Raw genomic sequence first — 12,989 nt, 5'->3', positions numbered from 1 at the left:
GGGGTGATTGGGAATGCCAGAGCTGGAAAGGATATGAGAGGTCCACTCCAAACTGTGAGATGAGGAAACTGAGGTCCAAAGAATGCAAGTCATTAGCCTAAGATCATAATGGTGGGACTAGGACTGGAACCTAGATCTCATGAGGTAGTTGAAGGCGTAAATAGAAAAAAAAAAATCACTGATGTGTTACCCAACTAAGAAGAGATACTGTAAGTAGGGGGAGAGAATGGTAGGATTCCCCACAGAGGAAGGAGCCCTCTCTCCTGAGTTTTGTTTTCCCTTCCCTGATTTACCCTGCCCCAGCCCCAGTCTGTATTCTGGCAGAGAGACAGATATTGATTACACCCTGTGAACATCTTTCCACCCAAAGCTAATTGCATAATGTTCTCTCCTCTCCTTACTCAGCAGGAGCCAGAGGAAGTTCTAAGAAAGCCACAAAGAGGGGAATGGGGATTCACCAAAAGCCCTCCCTGTAGCCTGGCTCCCTTATGACTCAGCATAGAGCTGAAAGTGATTTCCCTTTCTTCAAGTCTTTCTCAGGAGGTTGAGGATAAGTTTTACCTAGTTTCAGTTAATGGTCCTGTCCTACCCAAGGTGAGAGAGAATTAGCCAGATTAACAGCCTAGTAAAAGGGCTAGTAAAGGGCTACCTGAGCTTTGCACCAGAGCTCCAAGATGAGAAAGGGGCATGCTTTTCTCTATGAGAATCCTCCCAACCCTCAACATGTCCTGGGACCACTAACCTCCCAGAGTCCCCAGGGGACACCTTTCCCCATTCCCCAAATGGCAAGAATACACCTATCAGGACAAACCATCTGTGTGGGACTACCAAGTCTGGGGATCCACATGAATCTAAATATGGGGAGCCCAGTATTAGTGTGACAGCAGGCCTACCCAGCAACAGCCTTCAGGTTTCTGTCTCTCCCTGCCACCTAATTGAATTCCCTACCTATGCCAGAATTTCTAGTTAGGGCTTTGGCTGGCATTTTTATGCCATAAAAATTCTTGCAAAGGACTGTTTTGTATGTATGTGCCCAAGCACAGGCCTGACTCTTCAAACAGTGCCAGCTCTGGGCAACATTAAAAAGTAGGCAAATGTTTATCTCTATTGCCCCAGACTCCCCTACTCACAAGGAAGGCCATATCACTATTTTCTCTTTAAATACCCTCAAGCGATGTCCTCCCTTTTTTCACACTATGGTATAAATGACTGATAACAGTAGCAAGTAATACTGACTCCTAGAGATGTGGGCATTTTAAATGGTCAGCAAAGTCTTTGAAGATGAAAAGAGTGGGGTCGGTCTCAAGCTATTTCAGACATCAGCAAGCAGGACTCACACAGTCTGGTGTGTCTGTTCCTGCGTAGAGAACTTATGCCTCATTTATTCAACATTAGGTGGAAACAAGTAGTTCCATGTGACTGAATCTTTTTTTTTTTAGATAACTGCTAATCACCTGAATTAAGCACCATAATTTTTAAAACATCTTTGCTATTTTTAATTTTATGGGAATCATTCTAAAGTAGATAGTACATGTCCCTGGCCTTCAATATGATTTAACTTTTTTCTTCGTGACTCAGGGTCATCATCATGAACATGAATCATTGTACTGTTCTATATACATACTACACAGTAGAAAAAGCACTCAGAGGTCTGGGAGTCAGAAGACCTGGGCTGAAATCCTGGTTCCCATGTAATCCAGCCCAACAAGGGCTCATTAAGCAGCTGCTATGTGTGAAGGCCTTCACTGTGATAAGGCTAAGGATCCAAAGACCAAAAGACAAACAAACAGTGCCTGTTTTCTTTTTCTTCTTTTCCTAAGATTTTTCCAATTTCATGTAAAGACAATTTTTGTTTTTTTTAATTTTGAGTTCCAAATTTTCTCCCCCCCCTTACCCATATATGCATATATCTATATGCAATCATGTAAACATATTTCCATATTAGTCATGTTGTGAGAAAAGAAACAGACCAAAAGGAAAAAAAAACACAAAAAAATAAAGTGAAAATAGTATGCTTTGATCTGAACAGTGTCTGTTATAGAAGAGAATATGGTCAAATGTAATGTAAAATTATATTACTTATTAGAATGTGAATCCAGAGCTGGGATTCTTTAGGGGGAAGAGCACATTTGTGAGTGTGTGTGTGTGTGTGTGTGTGTGTGTGTGTGTGGTTTCTGTCCCTACACTCGTTGATCTCATACTACTATGTTTTTGAGTTATGTCTGGCTTTTGTAGTTTTTCTATCTTTTCCCTCCACTTACAGGCTAGCAGTCAGTAGTTCTTGATAATACTAACTCTTAACACCACTCCCCTCCTCCCCTGCTGCTTCTGAACTGCTGAGGCCTATCTGCACTGCTAAATATGCCATTCTGAGTGAAGCTTTCAGTGAGGTTCTGAAAGGACTCTGCCTGGAGTTTTAGTGTATAGGTCTTGTGCCATATCTTTTTGGTCGTTCAAGGGTCTTTTTTTTTTTTGCTTCCTTTTGGGCTCTCAGGTGTGTTACAGATAGCTGAGGCTACTCAATAAGTGACCTCTCTAAGAGACAGGTGTTGTATAACGGAAATACCCTTGAACTTTGAGGAAAGAACCAGTGGCCAAATCCCAACTCCAAAACTCACTAGCTGTATGACAATAGGCAAGTCACCAAACTTTTCTGACTCAGTTTCCACATCTGTAAAATAGGGACAATTGCTTGTTGTCCTTTGTTCTCGTAGAGGATTAAAATGACATCACGACGTTGGGGTCCGACTATGGCTATTCAGACCAATGTGAGCTTGGAAGGCTCTAACACAGGTTGGGCACAAATAGTCCGTATGAATGCCGTATATGGAGTGGAGATGTCGGTAAATGCATATATCTCACATTTCTTTTGAGCTACTGTAATTCTGCTTTGCTCATAGAGTATAACTCTTCTTTGATGCAGGCACACCATGCTGGGTGGTCCTGTGCCAGTGTCTCCCATGTCTCACAATTGATCCTAAAGTTCTTCAGAGAGACCTTGAGAGTGTCCTTGTATTGCTCCTTCTGACCTCTAAGGGATAATAATACCTATAGTAACTACCTCACAAGGGTCGTTATGAGGATCTCATGAGGTAATGTGTACTTCTCAAAATGCTACATAAATTTCAGCTATTGCTACTAAACTAGGTGACATTGAATTTACTCCTGAGATTTCCATTTGTCCCTTTCTTCTGTGAAACCTCCAGGTGCCCTGTAGAGCACAAAAACACCACAGACAGAGAGATGGAATTTCGGCCATGCGAGAGCAGGACAAAGAGTATTAATAGGAGGGCTGACCAGTAAAGTAGAAGCAAGAGACAAAGCAGTGCAGCCAGTTGGGGCCCACTTAATCCAAGCCTTCTTAAATCCAGACTGCTGCTGATGGGGCTTCCTTAGATTCTGCAGGGGGAAAAGTGTTGGCAGGTCTTGACACCTCTCTAGGGCTTGAGAGAATGGAGGTCAGGGTCAGGGAAGGGAGAGGAATTGTAACACCATCACTTTGGGAGGAAGGTGAGTGGGGAAAGGGAAAGAAGGGGAGACAAGAAAGGATCCACCACAGTGAATAGAGCACTGGCCCTGGAGTCAGGAAGACTTGAGTTCAAATCCAGGCTCAGACACTTGACACACTTACTAGCTGTGTGACCTTGGGCAAGTCACTTAACCCCAATTGCCCTGCCTCCCACCTCCAAAAAAATTTTTTTTAAAAAAAGGATTCACCAGTGGTTTTTACCAGCGCAGGGCCTGGGAAGAGAATTTCTATGTTATTTAACCCTTATAAATCTTGTCCTACCACCCCTTTTATCTGTCGTGCCTCACTGTTTTTTAAAACCTTATTTTTCTCAATGAACAAGAATTTATTTTCTCTTCCTCCCACCTCTCCCCCTCTATTTTGAAAAAGAAAAAAAGAAAAAACCCTTGTAACAAAAAGAATAGTCAAGCAAAACAAATTTCCAAACTGGTTGTGTCCAAAAAATGTATGAACATCTCAACCTGCATCTTGAGTCCATCTCCTCTCTAACAGGAGATGGGTATCATATTTTCCTTATCGCTCCTCAGAGGAGTCTTTTGCCTCTTTTCATATCCCCAGTGCTTACTTAGAACACTGTCTAGCACATAGTAGGCACTTACTAAATGTTTATTGACCGACTGACTAGTCCTCTGGAATCATGCTTGCTCATTGAATTGGTCAGAGTTCTTGGGTCTGTCTTTAAAATGTTGTTACTGTATAAAAATTGTTCCCCTGGTTCTTCTCACTTCATTCTGCATCAGCTCATAGATTTGAAACCCTCAAAGACTTCCCTAAAGTTATCCCTTTCACTGTTTCTTATGTACCTCGTTCTTAGAAATATCAATTCATTTGGAAATCAAGGGGATGCCCATCAATTGGGGAATGACTAAACAAGTTGTGGTACATGAATGTCATGGAATACTATTGTACTATAGAAAATGGGGAAGATACGGACTTCATAATACCCTGGAAAAACCTACACGATTTAATGCTGAGTGAGCAGAGCAGAACCAGGAGAACATTATACACAAACACAGATAAATGGATTCTGTGATGACCAACCCTGATAGACTTCGCTCTTCTCAGCAATATAAGGTTCAAAGACAACTCCAAAAGACTCATGATGGAGAGAGCTATCTACATCCAGAGAAAGAACTATGGAGTCTGAATGAAGATTGAGGCACACTGTTTGCTCTCCTATTTTTTTCTTTTGTTTTTTTTCTTTCTTTTGTTTTTGTTTTATTTTTTGGTTTTGTTTCTTTTTTCTCATGACTCATTCCATTGGTCAAAATTCTTCTTTACAACTTGACTATTGTGTAAATAAGTTTAATGTGAAGTTATATGTAGAAGATATATCGGATTCCATGCCGTCTTGGGGAGGGAGTGGGGGAAGGGGGGAAGAAAATCTGGAACTCAAAATCATGTGGAACTGAGTGTTGTAAAATAAAAATAAAAAATCTTAATAAAAAAAAAGAAATATCAATTCATGAGGGAAGTAATATGGATAGAAGAAATGGACCACAGTAAAAATCATGCTAGGTCCTCAATAATAAAATACAATTCTACTCCCTCTCCTCCCCATGAACATTCTCCTTCCCATTGGTCATACCATTTTAACTTTCACCTATGGCACCAAGAAGCTATGGCATGCACAGCTGCCACACCCCAGTAAAACCATCCTGGCAGATGGGCTAAGCCAGGTTGAGGGCAACCAACAGGCCTCAAACCTGTCAGTGAGTTGGGGGATGTCTACCTCAAGCATACGAAGACTTCCCCTGATAGAATGGGCAGTTGAGAACAACTTGGTCCAACGGCTATGAAGACAACTGTGGCAGGTGCCATGGAACACTCAGTCTGGTCAGACATCAAAGACACCAAAGTCATCCCCTGCATCTCAGGCCATCCCAGTCATCTTGACTTTTGTCTTGCCACTGGACTTTGATGATTCAGGAAGAGAGTGAGGCTGATGACTTTATTCGACTCTGCCTCACTTAAATCCAATTCACACTGAGTCAAGACATCACCCCATGATGTCATTAGTCCTCTTCAAAACAAAAACAAAGGAGGAACCACCATATTAACTTTGGGTAAGGGCAGCTAGGTGGCGCAGTGAGTAGAGCACCAGCCCTGGAGTCAGGAGGACCTGAATTCAAATGTGGCCTCAGATACTTGACACACTTACTAGCTATGTGACCATGGGCAAGTCACTTAACCCTAACTGCCCTATCTTCCCCCCTCTAAAAAATAAAAAGTTAACTTTGGGTCCATATCCCCTCCACCTTTTGGGGTGCCTGCTACCTCTAGGAGCTCACATTTCAATTTTCCTGAGGCAGGGTGTTGTTGCTGAAGTCACCGTGATCTCACAGAGAAAGGAGTCTCACAGTGCACCAATTTGGGGAGCAAGAGCCCCTGCTCCCTACATTGTGTCCTGCTTCTCCCTAGGTTAATAGTATGCCCCTTCCTTCTGGTCCCAAGTGTCATGACCTTCCTCTGATGTGGAGTCTCAATCTTTCATTCATGTGTTCTTTCATTCATTCCCTCATTCACCAAACGTTTACTGAACACCAATGGTCAAAACTCTGTAGGGAAGAAAAAGATGTGGAGGATTAGGTGTGGGAGGAAGATTATCTAGTTCAACCCCTTCATTTTGCAGTTAAAGAAACTGAGTCCCCAGATGGAGAAAGAGATTTGCTAAATGAGGCACAGTCCTTGTTTTAATGGAGCTTACAGCCTGATAGGGAAGATAAGATGTGTGCCAAAAAAAACTTTATGAAATACAAAGTAGAATGTAAAACTGCAATAAAAGAGGTTCAAAGGACTTTTAAATGGCATAAATTAACCCTTGCCCCTCCCCCAACCCGACAAGACCAAATCATGTTATTCTGTTGCTCAAAAACTTTTAATGGCTCCCCTTTTTTTTTAAATTTTTTTTTATTTTTAGTTTACAACACACGGTTCTACATAATTTTGAGATCCAGATTTTCTCCCCTCCCTCCCCCCTCCCTCCCCATATAACTACCATGTATAACTTCGCATTGAATTAATTTATACACTAGTCAAGTTGTGGAAAAGAATTATGACCAATGGGGTGGATCATGAGAAAGAAGAGACATAACCAAAAAAAAAACCCAAAAACAAAAACAAAAGAGAAGAAAAAAGGCGAGCATGAAGTGTGAATGGCTCCCCTTTTTAAAAACTTTTAATTGCCTACCCAATAAAGTCCAAACTATTTATGCTAGCAGTCAATGTTCTGCAAGCTTTTTCAAACTTATCTTTTCAGTCTTACTCTCATTTCTCTTGAATATGCGCCTCATACTCCAATTAAAAGAAACTAAGCTATTCCACAAATGAATCTCGTACTTTCCTGCCTTCATGCCTTTGTTCATGCTGTTCCCTCCACCTGAAACGCTCTTTCCTCCAGCTCCGCCTGTTCACAGACTTCAACGCCCAGTTCGTAGGTTATCAATTTCAAGAGAACTAGGCTTCTGCTCCAGTACCCTTCCTCCCAACTATACAAGCCCTTTGAATTTCCAAAGTAGTTTTTACTTGGGGAACTGAGGCATAGAAATAAGAAAGTCTGTCCTTTATTTGCTTGCACATCTCTCTATCCCTTCTCTACATCCTTCGCACTCTTCATCAGTTTTTTCTGTCCAAATCTTCCTCAATAACTCTTATTTCTTCCCGTGTATCAGTCCTCTTTGCTTTGTCACGTTCAGGTCCAGATAGTAGGATGGGTGTGTAGACAGATATGTGTGTGTGGCTGGGGGATTCCTGAGGAAAGCAGCACAAAGAAAGAGAAAAGAAAGGGGTGGGGTGGGGAATCGGAAAGGAGGGAATCCCGATGACATCACTGCTAATTAGCATATGTGACTTCAGCAGGGGGTGGGGCTGTTCCCCCAGGTGTCTAGGGGGAGTGGAGAGTGCGTGTGTTTGGGGGAGGGGGGTGGTATTTAAAGGGAAAAGCTGACCGAGCTGCTGAGTGAGAGAAAGATTTCAGAGAGCCAATACTGCTGCACACGCACAGAGATGCACGCGGACACGGACACAGATATGGACACGGATACGGACACAGTAGCCCTCTGTCCATCAGGCGGTGGGGCTTCCTCCCCAGGGATACCAAAACCAGGTGAGGGGGGTCGATTCCTCAATCCTGGTACAGGCAGACTGCAGCTCTGCGTGTGCGGGGGGGGGGGGGGGGGGGGGGGGGGGGAGCGGGGGTTGTAGGGTTTTATTTATTTATTTTTGGTAGGGTGGAGAGAAGGGGCTGATCAGAAATTAGGGCCGGAGAAACAGAACCACAACAACCAAAAGGAAAATAGCCCCTCAGAACTAGATAGGAATTCCCAGCTAGGGTTTGGGGGGTAAGGTCGGAAGTACGGATGTTAGCAGCCCCCTCTCCATCTGGGATTTTGGAAACTGGTTAAAAACCCCTACTCATCTTAGATTAGCCTCCAGTTCCCCTTTGCCCCCACCTCCCTCCCCAGCAGCGAGGGTTAGGGGGCCAATTAGAGGGAGAGAGCGAGAGAGAGAAGGAGGCAGGCTTTGGGGGGGGGGGGGGGAAAGGGAGAGGGAAAAAGGATGGAGAATCCAGAACATATCCCGGAGATACTGGGAGGGGGACAGCTCCGCTCCCAAGACCTGTTGTGAAGGCTTCTCCTAGGCTTCTGGAGCCCCGGGCTGCCGCTGGTTATCGATCCGGGCTATTTCCAGCCTCTCCCCATCCCTCTTTGTTGTGTCTGAACCTCCTCTTGTTACACTGACCCATACCTTGTCACTCATAGACGCACAAAGGAGCACCGAGACGCACACTCACAGACTCCCATTGCGCTTCCACCCCTACGCAAACACTACATACGCTCCCACTCACAGGGACAGCTTGGGACACAGACAAATTCTCTTAAGCACACCCCACTTCTCCCTGTGCTCGCTGCGGAGATAACAAGACAGGATAGCCCTGTCACAAGGATACACCCATGGTTATAGTGATACCTGGAGGAGAACATCTTCACACTCATCCTCTGGAAACTGGTTCCCTCCTCACAGTTCATCTACTTCCTCAGCCCAGTAGCCTGTCAAGCTGTGAACAAATCCCTTGCGTACCCACTCTCTTCTTGCCTAGCAGATGACTTAGGTATTGACAATAAAAGAATGATGGGTCATAGCAGGTATATCCACAAAGCAGAGCTGAATAAGGAAGAGGCACAAGGAAAGGGAATAGCTCTCTAAATAGCTCTCTAAAGAGCCATAGGCCAGGCCTAGAGTTCATGCATGTGTCAAGTGTGAGTGGGTGTGTGAGAGCCTGTGAGTGTTCGCATGTGCTACCCCATACATATGTATCGTTTGTAATGGACCTTAGTGGGGGAAATCGCATGAAGAAAAAGCTCTCCTTCTCAGATCATGCTCTTGTGTGCATCTGATGCCCCAGGTCTCTGGGGTGAGGGGCATAAGCATCAACTTCCCAGCTACCTCCAAGGCTGGTGCTGGGGTCCTCTGTTCCTACCATCAGAAGCATGAACAGTACACAATCGAGATTCCTTTCTGCAGATGGGATAAGAGATAGCCTGTTCAAAGGTGGCCTTCCTTCAGAGAGGAAGAGAGACCCTGTACCCTGTACATCACTGACCTCTCTTTGTCCCCCTGCAACAGATACCACAGCCATGAACAAGCGAGACAAGCTACTAGCAGGCTTGGAACGGGCTGGGCTGTCCCCAGCGGGGGGTGCTCCTCGACGGAGAGGCAGTATGCCTGTGCCCTACAAACACCAGCTGAGACGGGCCCAGGCAGTGGATGAGTTGGACTGGCCACCCCAAGCCTCATCCTCTGGTTCCTCTGACTCTCTGGGTTCAGGAGAGGCAACACCAGCTGGGAAGGGTGGTGTCTTCAAGGTGATGCTTCTGGGTGAGAGCGGCGTGGGCAAAAGTGCCCTGGCAGGCACTTTCGGAGGACTCCAAGATGACAATGCTCATGAACCTGAGAATACAGGTATTGGGGTGGGGCTAGTGTATGGGTCATAAAGACCAGGTGGTAGAGGCATGGGTCTTTAGAACCCTAAGAAGACAGTACTTGAGGACCCAAGGTGAGAGGGAAGGTCTATGGCTTCTAGAGGGTTGTTCCTTAGGAAAAAGGAGTTCTTATAAAGATTGCCTTAGTGGCTGGAGTCTCTGGGTTGGTTGTCTAGCCTGGGCCACCTACTAAAATGACTCTATCCCCCTTTTTTTGTCCCAACAGAGGACACCTATGAAAGACATATCATAGTGGATAAAGAAGAGGTGACATTGGTGGTGTATGACATCTGGGAGCAGGTGAGATCCAGAACAGCCTTAAAAACCGGGAGAAAGTAGGAAGGGTGAAGGGAGACCATCTCATCATGGGAGATGCTGAGGGTTCAGGAATCAGGGCCATGGCTCCTCAGAGTTTCCCTAGGGTTCTGGTCTTCTGTTCTCATCATTTTGGCGACAAGACCACTACTGAATGTCATAACTGATCCCTGTTCCTCTACCATAACGCAGCAGGATGCTAGAATAAGAGTGAAATTGCTGCATGCAAGATTAGCCTGGAAGAACCCAACCTGTTAGCAGAAACTCAGAGCTCTGGGACAAAGAGGAGCTTGCATAATAGCAAAATGGAATCTGGGTGACCATCACATTTTTTAACCAACAGTTTAGGCACTTCTTTTTAAATAGGCCCCTGCACTCCTAGTTCTCTTCTGTGGAAGCTCGATGGGGATTACACTCCCCCACAAGCACACCAGTTCTACCACTTAGTACGTAGGCAAATATTTTCCCCACCCTGGGCCTGTTTCCTGGGACTGGAAGAGGTGACCTCTAATGTCCCTTTTCTAGCCCTAACATTCAGTGATTGATTCGATATCCCTTCCTACAGGGAGAGTCAGGTAGCTGGCTCAGAGAACATTGCCTTCAGACTGGGGATGCCTTCCTCATCGTATTCTCTGTCACTGACCGAAGAAGCTTCTCCAAAGTGCCTGAGACCTTGCTTCGGCTTCGGGCTGGTCGTCCCCACCATGATCTACCCATCATCCTAGTGGGCAACAAGAGTGACCTTGCTCGTTCCAGGGAAGTCTCACTAGAAGGTAAATATCCTGAATTCACTCCCTTCTTCCGAGCCCATTTCCTGTGAGAAGATTCACACGTCTGTCCCCCTTTTGTCTGAGCCCTCACCTCCACCCTAGGCTTGGGTTTCCGTGTCCCTTTTTCCCTGGGTCTTGGACCTCCTTTTCTTCTCTTGGCCCGTCATGTATCCTTGGCCTCCCCAATGTCCTAGAGGGTCCCTTCTTTCAGCCAGATCCCTTTTCCTTGCCCCTTTTTACGCATATTCCTCCCTCATGCACTCTTCTCCTCCATCTCAGGAGTCACAAGCTCATAGACTTGGAGCTGGAAGGAATCGTAAAAGGCCAGAAAGGCCAACGTCCAATACACTTCTTTTACAGATGAGGAAACTGAGACCCGTAGAGACTTGCAAGGATTACAGACACAGCTAGTAAATATTTGAAGGGGATTTGAACTCAAGTCTTCCTGACATCGAGCCTATCTCCTACACCAAGATAAGAGAGCTAGGTGGTGCCTCCGATAGAATGCTGGGCCTGGAGTTAGGAAGATCTGAGTTTCACTCTAGCCTTGGACAGTCCCCAGCTGTATGACCTTAGGCAGGTCACTTAACTTCTGTTTGCCTCAGTTTCCTCAACTGTAAAATAGGGACAACGGCACCTACTTCCCAGGGTTGTTGTGAGATCAAATGAGCTAATCTTTATAAAGTGCCTGACACCTCATAGATACTATGCAATATAGATACTATATCACGCCATCGCTATTCTATTGTGTTATTATCAATAACCCTCCATCCCTGTCACTTCGGCCCCTCCTCTTTCAGCCCCTCTCCCCATTCTTTCCCTTCTTCATAACCCCCTCTGGAGTCCCTCCACCCCAATTCCATCGATCCTCAGCCACCCTGCTCCATTCTTCCCTTCAGTAAACCACCCTCCACCCCTCCTCTCCTTTTGCCGTCTCATCGCATCGATACCCCATCCTCTCCCCGCGCTGGTCTCCACGGCGTGGTGCAATGGGATAGATTGTATAGCATGGAGACACCTGGGTTCTAGTCATCCGGCTTCGTTGCTTGGTAGCTGTGGGTGGCCATGTGAGGTACATAGAAGCAGAGGGAGATGGACAGGAGGGTGCAAAGCCCCGGGAGGGAGAGAGACCGTGTTTTGCCTGGACATTTTTTTTAATTAAATTTATTTTCTCCCGGTGAACAAAAATCCTTCCCCTCCCCTCCCCCCATTTTCTCTGGGGCTTTACGTGACGTGCACCTAATGCGGGATTCCCGCCTGGGCTGGGCGAGCTGGCCCAGCTGGCCGGTCCTCGTGGGTTCCGACGGCAGCGAGGCCGCAGCTTCGGTGAAGGGGGAGGGGGCGGGGCGGGGTGAGCGCCGCACTCCCCGCCCACGCCGCAAGGGGGTATGCGTCAGCGCCGAGGCCGGTGCTGAGCTCGGGGCGCCACGGGCGTGCAGGCTCCCGGGATCCTCGGGGTCACCGACGAGGTCCCGTCCGGCGCCTCTGACCCGGCCGGCGCTGAGCGAGGCCCGCTTCGTGTCCCCGCCGCAGAGGGCCGCCACCTGGCGGGGATGCTGAGCTGCAAGCACATCGAGACGTCGGCCGCGCTGCACCACAACACGCGGGAGCTGTTCGAGGGCGCCGTGCGCCAGATCCGCCTGCGCCGCAGCCGGGCCCGAGCGGCCGCCGCCAACCCCGAGGGCCCCGACGGCGCCGCGCAGCCGCAGCCCCAGCCCCCGCCGCCGCCCGCGCGCCGCGAGAGCCTCACCAAGAAGGCCAAGCGCTTCCTGGCCAACCTGGTGCCCCGCCACGCCAAGTTCTTCAAGCAGCGCTCCAAGTCGTGCCACGACCTCTCCGTTCTCTGAGGGAGATCCCCGCCCGGACCGTCGCCGCGGTCACCCCCCTCCCTGCGCCCCTCCCGTCGGTTTCCGTTGAGGGGACCCATCTAGGAAACCAAAAACTCCCAGGATTCCCCGGGTCCGACCGAGGCCGGGCTACCTGGAGAGGTGGCACCCTCGCCCCGCCGGCGGGGGGTGGCGAGGACTGACATCTCCGTCGGGGGCGCCTGCCCCTCTAAGGGCACCCGAAGGGCAAGGACGTGACACGTGGGCCAGGGGAGGGAAGGAGAATGATTTGTTTGCAATTACTATTCCTGTTATTGTGATTCCTATTCGGGGCCGCGCTCGACCACGTTCTCCTTTAAAGCGAGGCTTGGGAACGCTCGGTCCAGACTCGTCGCAGCATTTGCCGCTTTTGTCCTCAGTGCGGCTGAGTCTTCCAGAGATTCTTAAAGGCGAAGTCCTGAAGATCCTTCTTGAGACTTTGTAACGTGACCTTTCAGCCTTCCCCTCCCCATTTCAGTTGCACTTGGCCCACCTCTCCTTTAAGAGGTTCTTAAAGGCAAGGACCTGG

At 47.5% G+C, this 12,989-nt stretch overlaps 1 protein-coding gene across 1 annotated transcript; it reads left to right on the top strand.

The window, feature by feature from the left end:
- The first annotated feature begins 7,534 nt into the window (after positions 1 to 7,534).
- On the top strand, positions 7,535 to 12,442 carry REM2 (RRAD and GEM like GTPase 2). Its single transcript, XM_036737107.1, has 5 exons — positions 7,535 to 7,643; positions 9,155 to 9,490; positions 9,737 to 9,810; positions 10,391 to 10,598; positions 12,129 to 12,442. The coding sequence occupies exons 1-5, from the start codon at positions 7,535 to 7,537 to the stop codon at positions 12,440 to 12,442; spliced, it is 1,041 nt and encodes a 346-aa protein (XP_036593002.1).
- The last annotated feature ends 547 nt before the right edge of the window (positions 12,443 to 12,989 follow it).

The sequence above is a fragment of the Trichosurus vulpecula genome, chromosome 8, assembly GCF_011100635.1.
Source record: "Trichosurus vulpecula isolate mTriVul1 chromosome 8, mTriVul1.pri, whole genome shotgun sequence".
Lineage (NCBI taxonomy): Eukaryota > Metazoa > Chordata > Mammalia > Diprotodontia > Phalangeridae > Trichosurus > Trichosurus vulpecula.
Note: the sequence above shows the minus strand (reverse complement) of the source record. Positions and strands in the feature narration are given on the sequence as shown.

Bases quoted from the DNA above. Each gene is read 5' to 3' on its own strand.
- REM2 (XM_036737107.1), top strand. From the start codon at position 7,535: ATGCACGCGGACACGGACACAGATATGGACACGGATACGGACACAGTA. The intron at 9,811-10,390 runs GTGAGATCCAGA...CCCTTCCTACAG, and splicing joins TGTATGACATCTGGGAGCAG to GGAGAGTCAGGTAGCTGGCT. The intron at 10,599-12,128 runs GTAAATATCCTG...TCCCCGCCGCAG, and splicing joins CAGGGAAGTCTCACTAGAAG to AGGGCCGCCACCTGGCGGGG.